This window comes from Mobula hypostoma, chromosome 8, assembly GCF_963921235.1.
Source record: "Mobula hypostoma chromosome 8, sMobHyp1.1, whole genome shotgun sequence".
Lineage (NCBI taxonomy): Eukaryota > Metazoa > Chordata > Chondrichthyes > Myliobatiformes > Myliobatidae > Mobula > Mobula hypostoma.
The window spans coordinates 159543875-159557434 of NC_086104.1; the positions used below are offsets into that span (position 1 = coordinate 159543875).

The window sequence follows — 13560 nt, forward strand, 5'->3', positions numbered from 1 at the left end:
ATTGATCAACAGAAAAAAGACTCTTTCATGTCAAAGTGAAAACAGATCTCTACGAAGTGATCTAAATTAATTACAAATATAAAACAGAAACTAATTAATTGCATAAATATTTATTTGTGTATACAGCAACTATTGCCCGGGTGCTTCATCAATTGCAGCTTTATGGAAGAGTGGCAAAGAGAAAACCACTGTTGAAAAAAACTCACATAAAATCTTGGCTGAAGTCAGCTGGAAGATGATTCTTTGGTCTGATGAAACCAAAATTGAGCTTTTTGGCCACCAGACTAAATGACATGTTTGGCGTAAGCCAAATACTGCACATAATCAAAAACACACCATCCTTACCGTGAAGCATGATGGTGCTGCATCATGCTGTGGGGATGCTTCACTGCAGCTGGCTCTGGAAGGCTTGTTAAGGTAGAGGGTAAAATGAATGCAGCAAAATACAGGGAAATCCTGGAGGAAAATCTGATGCAGTCTGCAGGAGAACTGCGAGTTGGCGACTATTTGTTTTCCAGCAAGACACTGGCCCAAAGCATAACGCCAAAGCTTACATCCTTCATATACATGAGGAATAAAAATCTTTATATTACATCTCCATCTAAACGTGCAATTTATAGTAATTTATAATAAACAGTATGTACAATAGGATAGTCGATATAACAAACAAATACAGGGGTCAGCATGTTAAACAGTCTGATGGCCTGGTGGGAGAAGCTGTCCCGAGCCTGTTGGTCCTGGCTTTTAGTCACAGTCATACTTTATTGATTCCGAGGGAAATTGGGTTTTGTTACAGTTGCACCAACCAAGAATAGAGTATAAATATAGCAATATAAAACCACAAATAATTAAATAATATTGTGTAAATTATGCCAGGAAATAAGTCCAGGGCCAGCCTATTGGTTCAGGGTGTCTGACCCTCCAAGGGAGGAGTTGTAAAGTTTGATGGCCACAGGCAGGAATGACTTCCTATGATGCTCAGTGTTGCATCTCGGCGGAATGAGTCTCTGGCTGAATGTACTCCTGTGCCCATCCAGTACATTATGTAGTGGATGGGAGATATTGTCCAAGATGGCATGCAACTTGGACAGCATCCTCCTTTCAGACACCACCGTGAGAGAGTCCAGTTCCATCCCCACGACATCACCGGCCTTACGAATGAGTTTGTTGATTCTGTTGGTGTCTGCTACCCTCAGCCTGCTGCCCCAGCACATAACAGCAAACATAATAGCACTGGCCACCACAGACTCATAGAACATCCTCAGCATCATCCGACAGATGTTAAAGGATCTCAGTCTCCTCAGAAAATAGAGACCATTTCCTGGATGGTAGCAGCTGGAACAGTTTGTGGTTCTGGTGACTTGGGTCCCCAATGATCCTTCAGGCCCTTTTTACACACCTGTCTTTGTAAATGTCCTGAATAGTGGCAAGTTCACATCTACAGATGCGCTGGGCTATCCACATCACTCTCTGCAGAGTTCTGCACTGAGGGAAATACAGTTCCCATACCAAGCCGTGATGCAGGCAATCAAGATGATCTCAATTGTGCCTCTATAGCAAGTTCTTAGGATTTGGGGGCCCATACCAAACTATTATGCCTTTTTCACCACACAGACAGTATGTACAGACCATGTGAGAACATAACATGCTGTTATGTGCTGGGGCAGCAGGCTGAGGGTAGCAGACACCAACAGAATCAACAAACTCATTCGTAAGGCCGGTGAGCAGACAGGAAGCAAAGAGTGGGAATAAACGGGACCTTTTCAGAATGGCAGGCGGTGACTAGTGGGGTACCGCAAGGCTCAGTGCTGGGACCCCAGTTGTTTACAATATATATTAATGACTTGGACGAGGGAATTAAATGCAGCATCTCCAAGTTTGCGGATGACACGAAGCTGGGTGGCAGTGTTAGCAGTGAGGAGGATGCTAAGAGGATGCAGGGTGACTTGGATAGGTTGGGTGAGTGGGCAAACTCATGGCAGATGCAATTTAATGTGGATAAATGTGAAGTTATCCACTTTGGTGGCAAAAATAGGAAAACAGATTATTATCTGAATGGTGGCCGATTAGGAAAAGGGGAGGTGCAACGAGACCTGGGTGTCATTATACACCAGTCATTGAAAGTGGGCATGCAGGTACAGCAGGCGGTGAAAAAGGCGAACGGTATGCTGGCATTTATAGCGAGAGGATTCGAGTACAGGAGCAGGGAGGTACTACTGCAGTTGTACAAGGCCTTGGTGAGACCACACCTGGAGTACTGTGTGCAGTTTTGGTCTCCTAATCTGAGGAAAGACATCTTTGCCATAGAGGGAGTACAAAGAAGGTTCACCAGATTGATTCCTGGGATGGCAGGTCTTTCATATGAAGAAAGACTGGATGAACTGGGCTTGTACTCGTTGGAATTTAGAAGATTGAGGGGGGATCTGATTGAAACGTATAAGATCCTAAAGGGATTGGACAGGCTAGATGCGGGAAGATTGTTCCCGATGTTGGGGAGGTCCAGAACGAGGGGTCACAGTTTGAGGATAGAGGGGAAGCCTTTTAGGACCGAGATTAGGAAAAACTTCTTCACACAGAGAGTGGTGAATCTGTGGAATTCTCTGCCACAGCAAACTGTTGAGGCCAGTTCATTGGCTATGTTTAAGAGGGAGTTAGATATGGCCCTTGTGGCTACAGGGGTCAGGGGGTATGGAGGGAAGGCTGGGTTCTGAGTTGGATGATCAGCCATGATCATAATAAATGGCGGTGCAGGCTCGAAGGGCCGATGGCCTACTCCTGCACCTATTTTCTATGTTTCTATAAAGCTGTTCACCCTCAACCCCAGATCCATTATGTTAAATAGGGGCTAGCCTGTCTCCATTCCTCCTGTAGCTCCCTTGGTTTTCCGACGACCAGCTCCCTTGGTTTTCCGACGTTGAGGTAGAGCTTGTTTTCTTGACGCCACTGTGACAGGGTTGCAACTTCTTCTCTGTAGGGTGCCTCATTATTATTTGAGATTAGGCCAATCTGTGTAGTGTCATCAGCAAATTCAATTAGTAGGTTGGAGCTGTGGATGGCGACACGGTCATGGGTTTACAGAGAGTAAACGAGGAGGCTTAATACACAGCCCCGAGAGACACTTGCGATGAGGGTCAGAGGGGCAAAGGTGAGGGAGCCCACTCTTACCACCTGCCGGCGATCTGACAGGAAGTCCAGGATCCAGCTACACAAATCAGGGTGAAGGCAAAGGCCTCTGAGCTTCTTGTTGAGTCTAGAGTGACGCCATGATCATCACTAACAATCCCTATGCAATCTGACAGAGCTTCAGCAGTGTTGTAAAGAAGAATGGGGGAAACATGCAGTATCCAGATGTGCAAAGCTGATAGAGACCTATCCACAGAGACTCAAGGCTGTAATTGCTGCCAAAGGTACATCTACTAAATACTGACTAGAAGGGGGTGAATACTTGTGCAACCAATTATATTGTTTTATATTTGTAATTAATTTAGATTGCTTTGTAGATATCTATTTTCACTTTGATAGGAAAGAGTTTCTCTGTTGATCCATGTCAAAAAAAAAGCGCCAAATTAAATCCACTGTGATTCAATGTTGTAAAACATGAAAACTTCCAAGGGGGGTAAATACTTTTTATAGGCACCATATGTTGGCATCCTCGTAAATCTTGACTGCACTACTTCCAGTACAATGGTGTCTTTCCTATAATAAGGTAACCAAGCCGTACACAATATTCCAAAATTACAGTCTCATCAAATGTCCTATACAAATGCAGCACAACATCGTAACTCCTATATTTATATTCGATGCCATGACTGATGAAGGTCAGCATGGCAAACATCTTCTTCACCACCTTTTCTACCTGCGATGTTGCTTTCAACAAACTATGCACACGTACTCGTAGGTCGCTCTGTTTCACAACACTCCCCAGAGCTCGACAATTGATGGTACAAAACATACCCTGGTTTGACTTACAACCAGCATTAAATTGCAGAATGGTTTCAAAGACTTTTAAAGTTAGAAATTCAATGGAGTAGGGAAAGACTATAGCAAGCTTTGATGCCCATTGTGTGCTGTACTACTGGGAGCAGTTGAGGTAAGGACTATTATATCTTTTGAAGGAATAACAGATGCAGGAATGCGGTTACTATGGACTGGTCTGTCACAGTCACAGATACAGCATGGAAACAGACCCCTTGGCCACTGTGTGTTGCCATCAAACACCCAATACACCCAAAGGTCCTCTTCTGTGCTCCAAGATTCTATGGTTATAGAGGTAAAGTGAATTCATTTCACAGTTCTTTGTTGAAACACAGAATTTGGATACAATAGGGTGATTGGCTGGAAAAAGTTCCTTTGCAGTTTAACTTCCTTTCCTTGCTAAAGAATATGGTCAGCTCAGGACATGGACACATTTACTCTTCCCACAGGACACAGGAAGCTCTGTGTGATGCACTTCAATGAGGAACTGAAGGAAGCTGATACAAGACATTCCTCCAGTGCAGGAAGGGGTGCCCAACCAGAGGTCCACAGACCTCTCTGTTAATGGTAAGAGTCCATGGCATAAAAAAGGTTGGAGGCCACTGCTCCAGTGTGATTAATGACATCAGTGCCATTTCTACATGGATTTTTATCACATTGACATGGAATTTAATAAAGCATTTGACAAAGTCCCTCATGGGGGGCTCAATCAGAAGGTCAATATTCATGGGATCCATGGTGAATTGGAAGACTGGATTCAGAATGGGCTTACTTATAGAAAACAGAGAGTAGTAGTCGAAGGGACTTTTTCTAGCTGGAGGTCTGTGATTAGTGGTGTTCAGCAGAGATCAGTACTGGGACCTCTGGTGCTTGTGATGCATATAAATGATATGGATGAAAATGTAAATGGGTGGGTTAGTAAACTTGCAGATGATATGAAGATTGATTGTGTTGTGGGTAGTATAGAAGACTGGCAAAGAATAGAGCGGGATATAGATCAGTTGCAGAAATGGGTGGAGAAATGGCAGGTGGAGTATAAACTGGCCAAATGTGAAGGGTTGCATCTTGGTTGGTCAAGAGACAGTACACTGTTAGGGGCAATACCCACAACAATTTAGATGAGTAGAGGGATCTTAGGGCCCAAGTTCATAGCTCCCTGAAAATGCCTACATAGGGTGGTTAAGAAAGCATAGGGCATGCTTGACTTTACTAGTCGAGGCATTGAACTCAAAAGTTAGGAGGTTATGTTGCAGCTTTATAAAACTCTAGTTAGGCCACATCTGGAGTATTGCCCACCATTCTGGTATCCCACTCTAGAAAGGATGTCGTGACTTTGGAGAAGGTCCATTAACAGTGTTCAGCATACCCTCATAATTATTGTGTCCAAAACACCCGTGAACTAATGGATGAGGAGTAACCGTTACAATGTCTAATCTATTAGTTCACTAATGTTTTGGCCACATTCCTTTGGATTTAAAAAAAGGGCATTAATATTACATATAAGTGATAAGCCAAAATCCAAAAAAAAAATCCATCGAGCCAAATTGACATTTAGTCATTAACAGACACAAAACCATAAGACATACAAGCAGAATTAAGCCATCTGGCCCATCGAGTCTGCTCCGCCATTCAATCATGGCTGATCCTTTTTTTTCTTCTCCTCCTCAACCCCAGTTCCTGGCCTTCTTCCCGTAATGTTTGATGCCACTTCTTGTCCATTCTCCTAATCTAAGTCCTTCTGCATCCTACCTGCTTCCTCAACACTACCTGCCCCTCCACCAATCTTCATATCCTGTGCAAACTTGGCAACAAAGCCATCTATTCCATCATCTAAATCATTTATATACAGCATAAAAAGAAGTGGTCCCAACACTGACCCCTGCGGAACACCACTAGTCACTGGTAGCCGACCAGAAGAGGATCCTTTTATTCCCACTCGCTGCCTCCTACCAATCAGCCAATGATCTAACCATGTTAGTAACTTTCTTATAATACCATGGGCTCTTAACTTGGTAAACAGCCTCATGTGTGGCACCTTGTCAAAGGCCTTCTCAAAGTCCAAATATGCAACATGTTGCATCCCCTTTATCTATTCTACTTGTAATCTCCTCAAAGAATTCCAACAGGTTCATCAGGCAGGATTTTCCCTGAAGGAAACCACACTGACTTTGTACTATCTTGTCCTGTGTCACCAAGTACTCCATCACCTCATCCTTAACAATTGACTCTAACATCTTCCCAACTACTGAGGTCAGGCTACCTGGTTTATAATTTCCTTTCTGCTGCCTTCCTCCTTTCTTAAAGAGTGGAGTGACATATGCAATTTTCCAGTCCTCTGGCACCATGCCAGAGTCCAATAATATTTGAAAGATCATTTCTAATGCTACCACAGTCTCTACTGCTACCTCTTTAAGAACCGTAGGGTGCAGTTCCTCTGGTCTGGGTGACTTATGTACCTTTAGGTCTTTCAGCTTTTTGAGCACCTTCTCTCTTGTAACAGTAACTGCACCCACTTCTCTTCCTTCACACACTACAACATTAGGCATACTGCTAGTGTCTTCCACAGTGAAGACTGATGCAAAATTCCCATTTAGTTCATCAGCCATCTCCTTGCCCACCATTATTTCTCTTTTATTTTTAACATACTTGAAAAAACTTTTAGCATCCAGTTTGATATTATTTGCTAGCTTGCTTTCATAGATTATCTTTTCCCTTATGATTTTTTTTAGTTGCTCTCTGTAGGTTTTTAAAAACTTCCCAATCCTCTATTTTCCCACTAATTTTTGCTTTGTTGTATGCTCTTTCTGTTCCTCATGTTAATTGTGCATGACGAAGAAAGAATCTAGCTGCTAAACGTAAACATTCTACAGACATTAACAGTGTTTACACTGTACAGACACGGTGCAAACATTACCTACTAACAGCCATACAGACCCCACACGCTAAGAGTTCAGAAAGAATTAAATTGTCACTTCACCCTCCAGACATTAATCCAATGTTTTACAAATTTTAATATAATGGAGTGGCAGATGAAGTTTAACACCGACAAATTTGTAGTGTTGCACTTTGGCAAGTCAAATGTAAAGAGAATTTATACTGTTAAGGTATAGAGGGACAGGCATAGGATCTTCAGGTCCAAGTCCATAGCTCCCTGAAAGTGCTAATAGGGTGGTTAAGAAGGGATTATGGCGCGCTTGCCTTTCTATATCGAGGCATTTTCAAAAATGAGATGGTAATGAGAACTTTATATAACTCTAGTTAAGTCACATCTGGAGTATTACATAGGAAGGCTGTCGAGGCTTTGGAGAGGATGCAAAAGAGATTTACCAGAATGTTACCTGGATTAGAGGGCATGTGCTATAACAAGAGGTTGGAGAAACCTGAATTATTTTCTCCAGAGTGGCATATGCTGAGTGGAGACCTGATAAAGGTTTACAAGAATATGAAAGGCATAGACAGTGTAGGCAGATGGTGTACTTTTCCCCAGGATTGAACTGTCCAATGCCAGAGGGTACACATTTAAGGTGAGAGGGGGGTCTATTTAAAGATGTGAGGGGCAAGCTCTCTTTCTCCGAGAATGCTGGTTGCCTGGGGTGGTGGTGAAGGCAGATACATTAGGGACTGTTAAAACATTTAGATAGGCACATGAATGTGAGGGAAATGGAAGGATATAGTCATTGTGTAGACAGAAGAGATTAGCTTGGTTGGTCATTTGATTACTGATCTCTGAATCTGAATCAGGTTTTTCATGGTATATGTCATGAAATTAGTTGTTTTGTGGTAGCACTATGCTGCAAAACTTAATAAAACAAACTATAAATTACAAAAAAAAATACACACACACACTCCAAATAATAGTGCAAAAAGCAATCAAAATAAAAAAAAGAAAAACATACAGAGATAGTGTACATGGGTTCATTGTCAATTCAGAAATCTGATGGCGGAGGGGAAGAAATGTTGAGTGTGTGTCTTCAGACTCCTGTACCTCATCAAAGGCAGCAATGAGAACATGTCCTGGGTGATGGGGATTCATAATGATGGTTTCCTCCTTTTTGGGGCATTGTTCCTTGAAGACGTTCTGGATGCTGGGGAGGCTAGTGCCTATGATGGAGCTGTCTGAGTTTGCAGCTTTCTGCAGCTTTTTCCAGTCCTGTACAGTGGCCCCCTCCATGCCACACAGTGATGCAACCTATTAGAATGCTCTCCAACTGTAGAAATTTGAGAGTCTTTGGTGATATACCAAGTCTTCTCAAGCTCCTAATGAAATATAGCCACTGTCATGCCTTCTTCACAATGCATCAATATGTTTGGGCCCAAAACAGATCTTCAGAGATACTGACATCCAGAAATTTGAAACTTCCCATCCTTTCCACTTCTGATCCCTCAATGAGGACTGGTGTGTGTTCCCTCACCTAAAGTTCACAATCAATCCCTCGGTTTTACTTACGATGAGTCTAAGGTTTTTGTTGTTGTGACTCCACTCAACCAGCTGATCTATCTCACCCCTGTATGTCTTCTCGTCACCAAAGAGTAGTGTCATCGGCAATTTTATAGATGGAATTTGTGCCTAGCCACACAGTCATGGGTGTAGAGTAGAACAGTGGGCTAGGCACGCATCCTTGAGGTGCACTAGTGTTGATTGCCAGCGCGGAGATGTTATTTTCCATCCACACAGACAGCAGTCTCACAGTGAGGAAGTCTATAATTGCAATCGCTGGAGACCTGTTGTGGCAATAGACAAATTGCAGAGGGTCCAGGTCCTTGCTTAGGCGGGAGTTGATTCTGGCCATGACAAACCTCTCAAAGCATTTCATCATGGTAGATCTGTGTGCCACTGGGCAATAGTCGTTGAGTCAGTTCACCCTGCTCTTCTTGGGCACTGGTTTGATTGTTGCCCTTTTGAAGCAGGTGGGAACCTCCGAGTGCAGTACTGAGAGAAAGAAAATGTCCTTGAACGTGGTCTGTTGGTTGGCACATGTTTTCAGCGCTCTACCAGGTACACCATCAGGACCTGATGCATTGTGAGGGTTCACCCTCTTGAAAGATGTTCTGATGTTGGTCTCTGAGACAGAGATCACAGGGTAACCAGATGCTGCAGGGATTCACACAGGTGTAGTTTTATTCTCCCTTTCAAAGCATGCACATGAGGCTTTAAGCTCATCTGGGAGTGAAGCATCACAGCCATTCATGATGTTAGGAAGTAACAGCCTGCAAACACTGTCAGAGCTAACGTACATCTGACTCCGTCTGTAACTTCAATCTAAATTGTTTTCGCTTTTGAAATAGCCTTCCGTAGGTTGTCCACTGACCTTGTATAGGTCTGGATCACTGGACTTTACTGCCAGAAATCTAGCCCTCAGCCGACTATGAACCTCCTGGTTCATCCATGTCTTTTGGTTTGGGCATGTCCAGCATGTTCTCATAGACACACACTCAACCACACAGGTCTTGATGATCTAACTGGTTCAGCACAGCGTTATGGGCCGAAGGGTCTGTTCCTGTGCTGTACTGTTCTATGCTGAGTGGAATTCAGGCACCATGTTGTATGTCATACCTTGGCATTGGGAAATCAATAGCTTACAGAAGGAACAGAGGGATATTGGGGTCCATGTTCATAGACCCCTCAAAGTTGCTGTGCAAGTTGATAGGGTGGCTAAGAAGCTGTGCTGGTCTTCATCAGTCAGGGCAATTGTGTTCAACACCCACAAGGTAATGTTGTAGCTGGTTAGACCACACTTGGGGTATTCAGTTCTGGTCACCTCATTATAAAAAGGATGTGGAAGCTTTAGAGAGGGTGCAGAGGAGACTTACCAGGATGTTGCCTGGATTAGAGAGCATGTCTTATGAAGACAGGTTGAATGAACAGTTTTTTCTTCTCTTTGGAGCAAAGGAGGATGAGAGGTGACATGATAGAGGTATAAAAGATGATAAGAGGCATAGACAGAGTGGACAGAGACTTTTTCTCAGGGTGAAAATGTTAAATACAAGAGGACATAATTTTAGATGATTGGAGGAAAGTATGGGCGCGATTTTAGAGATAGCTTTTTTTAAAAATATACTGAGTGGTAGGTACATGGAACATGCTGCCATGGGTGGTGGTAAAGGCAGATATATTAGGGGCATTTAAACTCTCAGACAGGCAGATAGATCAAGAAAACATGGAGGGCTATACAGGAGGAAAGGGTTAGATTAATTTTGGAGTAGGTTAAAAGGTCGGCACAACATCGTGAGCTGAAGGGCTTGTACTCTTCTGTGTCCTGTTAAAGTACCTATGTCACTGGGAACAACAAAGAAATCACAATCAAAAAGGGTCCAGCAAGGACCAATCAAGTGTGACACTGGAAGTGTGAGGAACCGGAGGAAATAGTGGAGGTACTTACTTGCAGTGGACTGAAAAGCTTGAACATGTAGATATTAAGGAAGAGAATGTGCTAGAGCTTTTGGAAAGCATCAAGTTGGATAAGTCACCGGGACCGGACGGGATGTACCCAGGCTACTGTGGGAAGCGAGGGAGGAGATTGCTGAGCTTCTGGCGATGATCTTTGCATCATCAATGAGGATGGGAGAGGTTCCAGAGGATTGGAGGGTTGCAGATCTTGTTTGCTCATTCAAGAAAGGGAGTAGTGATAGCCCAGGAAATTATAGGCCAGTGAGTCTTACTTCAGTGGTTGGTAAGTTGATGGAGAAGATCCTGAGAGGCAGGATTTATGAACATTTGGAGAGGCATAATATGATTAGGAATAGTCAGCATGGCTTTGTCAAAGGCAGGTCATACCTTATCAACCTGATTGAATTTTTTGAGGATGTGACTAAACGCATTGATGAAGATAGAGCCATAGATGTAGTGTTTATGGATTTCAGCAAGGCACTTGATAAGGTACCCCATGCCAGGCTTATTGAGAAAGTAAGGAGGCATGGGATCCAAGGGGACTGTGCTTTGTGGATCCAGAACTGGCTTGCCCACAGAAGGCAAAGGGTGGTTGTAGACGGGTCATATTCTGCATAGAGGTCAGTAACCAGTGGTGTGCCTCAGTGATCTGTTCTGGGACCCCTACTCTTTGTGATTTTTATAAATGACCTGAATGAGGAAGTGGAGGGATAGGTTAGTAATTTTGCTGATGACACAAAGGTTGGGGGTGTTGTGGATAGTGTGAAGGGCTGTCAGAGGTTACAACAGGACATTGATAGGATGCAAAACTAGACTGAGAAGTGGCAGATGGAGTTCAACCCAGATAAGTGTGAGACGGTTCATTTTGGTAGGTCAAATATGATGGTAGAATATAGCATTAATGGTAAGACTCTTGGCAGTGTGGAGGATCAGAAGGATCTTGGGGTCCGAGTCCATAGGACACTCAAAGCTGCTACGCAGGTTGACTCTGTGGTTAAGAAGCCTATGGTGCATTGGCCTTCATCAACCGTGGGATTGAGTTTGAGAGCCGAGAGGTAATGTTGCAGCTGTATAGGACCCTGGTCAGTCCCCACTTGGAGTACTGTGCTCAGTTCTGTCTGCCTCACTACAGGAAGGATATGGAAACCATAGAAAGGGTGCAGAGGAGATTTACAAGGATGTTGCCTGGATTGGGGAGCATGCCTTATGAGAATAGGTTGAGTGAACTTGGCATTTTCTCCTTGGAGCGACAGAGGATGATAGAGGTGTATAAGATAATGAGAGGCATTGACCGTGTGGATAGTCAGAGGCTTTCTCCCAGGGCTGAAATGGCTAGCACGAGAGGGCATAGTTTTAAGGTGCTTGGTGTAGGTACAAAGGAGATGTCAGGGGTAAGTTGTTATTTTTTTTATGCAGAGAGTGGTGAGTGGAATGGGCTACCAGCGGCGGTGGAGGTGGGAGTAATAGGGTCTTTTAAGAGACTCCTGGATGGCTACATAGGGCTTAGAAAAATAGAGGGCTATGGGTAAAGCCTAGGTAGTTCTAAGGTAGGGACACGTTCAGCACAGCTTTGTGGGCCGAAGGGCCTGTATTGTGCTGCAGGTTTTCTATGTTTCTCAGGGCTGTCTTAAACAAGAGGTGCTCTGTGGCCTCAGCTATCTGGCCTGTGCCACTTGTTCTGCTCTCAAACACCATCTTGTGAAGAATACATCCCTACAAGACAATGTTGGAAGGAGAGGCCAGCAGAGTGAAATCACTCACCAGTAGATCACTGTGGGGGATCGACAACAGGAGCTTAATAAATGTTTGCAAAGCGTTGTCGAGGGCATCGTCACCATAGAGACGGAAGACACCAAAATTCACGTAGTTGCCACTAAGAGCTGCCTTCAACATGGAGAAGCATATAGAAATCCCTTTCAACTTCAGCCCATAAACTTGGTCCTTGGGTACCTCTCCCAGGGTCAGGATCCGGTTACCTGTTCAAATATAAATAAACCAGTAATGAGCCGTATGACAACTATAGCTGTTGCATTAGGATGGTTAAACCAGCCTCCCCCTTTCGTAGAACATGGTGACTCCTACACAGAGTTCACCATCAAGTCCCTAATCGGAGTTCAGATGAACAACCACAGTCTGAGGCTGAAGCACTGCCGTAGTTACACAAGTCCTTGGAGCCTTCAGTAACAATGCCACAAGAAAGCATGTGCTGATAGCTCATCGTAGCCCACCTGCCAGTGTAGATCATCATACACAACAGCGCTTGGTAAATGTGAGGCATTTTCCAAGGTGACAGCAGGAAGCTACTGAAGGAAGGCGCAAGAGACAGAAGAACTAATGCAGAACAAAACAAAAAGCTCAGTACTCAGGCAATTCTGAAATCTGATCTCTGCCTCTAAGGCAGGGGTTCTCAACCTTTTTTATGCCGTGGACCAGTGCTATTAAACAAAGGGTCTATGGACCTCAGGTGGGAACCCCTGCTTTAAGGAAACCTCTCCCATCCAGGCCATGCTCTCTTCTCACTACCACCATCAGGAACGAAGCACAGGAGCCTTAGGTCCCACACCACCATGTTCAGAAATTTAATATCCATCAACAATCAGGCTCTTGAACCAGCGTGAGTAACTCAACAATGACCTGACTCACTTTCAAGGACTATACAATTCATGTTCTCAGTATAATGTATTTACTAATTATTATTATTAATTTGTTCTCAGCTCAAGGTGGTAAAACTCTGAGATATGGGCAGAGCCAAGCACACTCATTTCTCAATTGCTAGGAACTTTCAGGCTATTCTAGTGGTGTTTAGTATTGTAGCTTTTTGATGATTTACATAGATATTACTGTGTAGCCCTAATTGTTTACTGCTATTGTGTAGTGCTTTTGGAATGATACCAGTTGTAGATATTACTATTGGGACAATGTATACCCTGTTCATGTTCCAAATGGAGTCATAACGCAACGATTTGTGGGATGGATATAAGATTTTAAATAAATTCTAAATTCCATGTCTTACAATTTCCTTTTTTAATTTAGCATATTTATGGTGTTTTTCATTAATTGATTTTTGTATGTCATGTGTGTTTGGAATGGCTATATCTATTAAATAAATTGTTCCTGCTTGTTTATCCTGTAATATTAATTATTATGGATGTAGTGTATATGGATTTCAATAAGGCACTTGATAAAGTTCCCCATGC

General features: G+C 43.4%; 1 protein-coding gene across 1 annotated transcript in view; it reads right to left on the minus strand.

Annotated features, from left to right (window-relative positions):
* The window catches only part of xpo7 (exportin 7), a 182787-nt gene that overhangs the window by 22501 nt on the left and 146726 nt on the right, over positions 1-13560 (minus strand). Inside the window, exon 23 of the mRNA XM_063057234.1 lies at positions 12125-12339. Coding sequence (XP_062913304.1) covers positions 12125-12339 — 215 coding nt within the window. The remainder of the gene's footprint in view (positions 1-12124; positions 12340-13560) is intronic.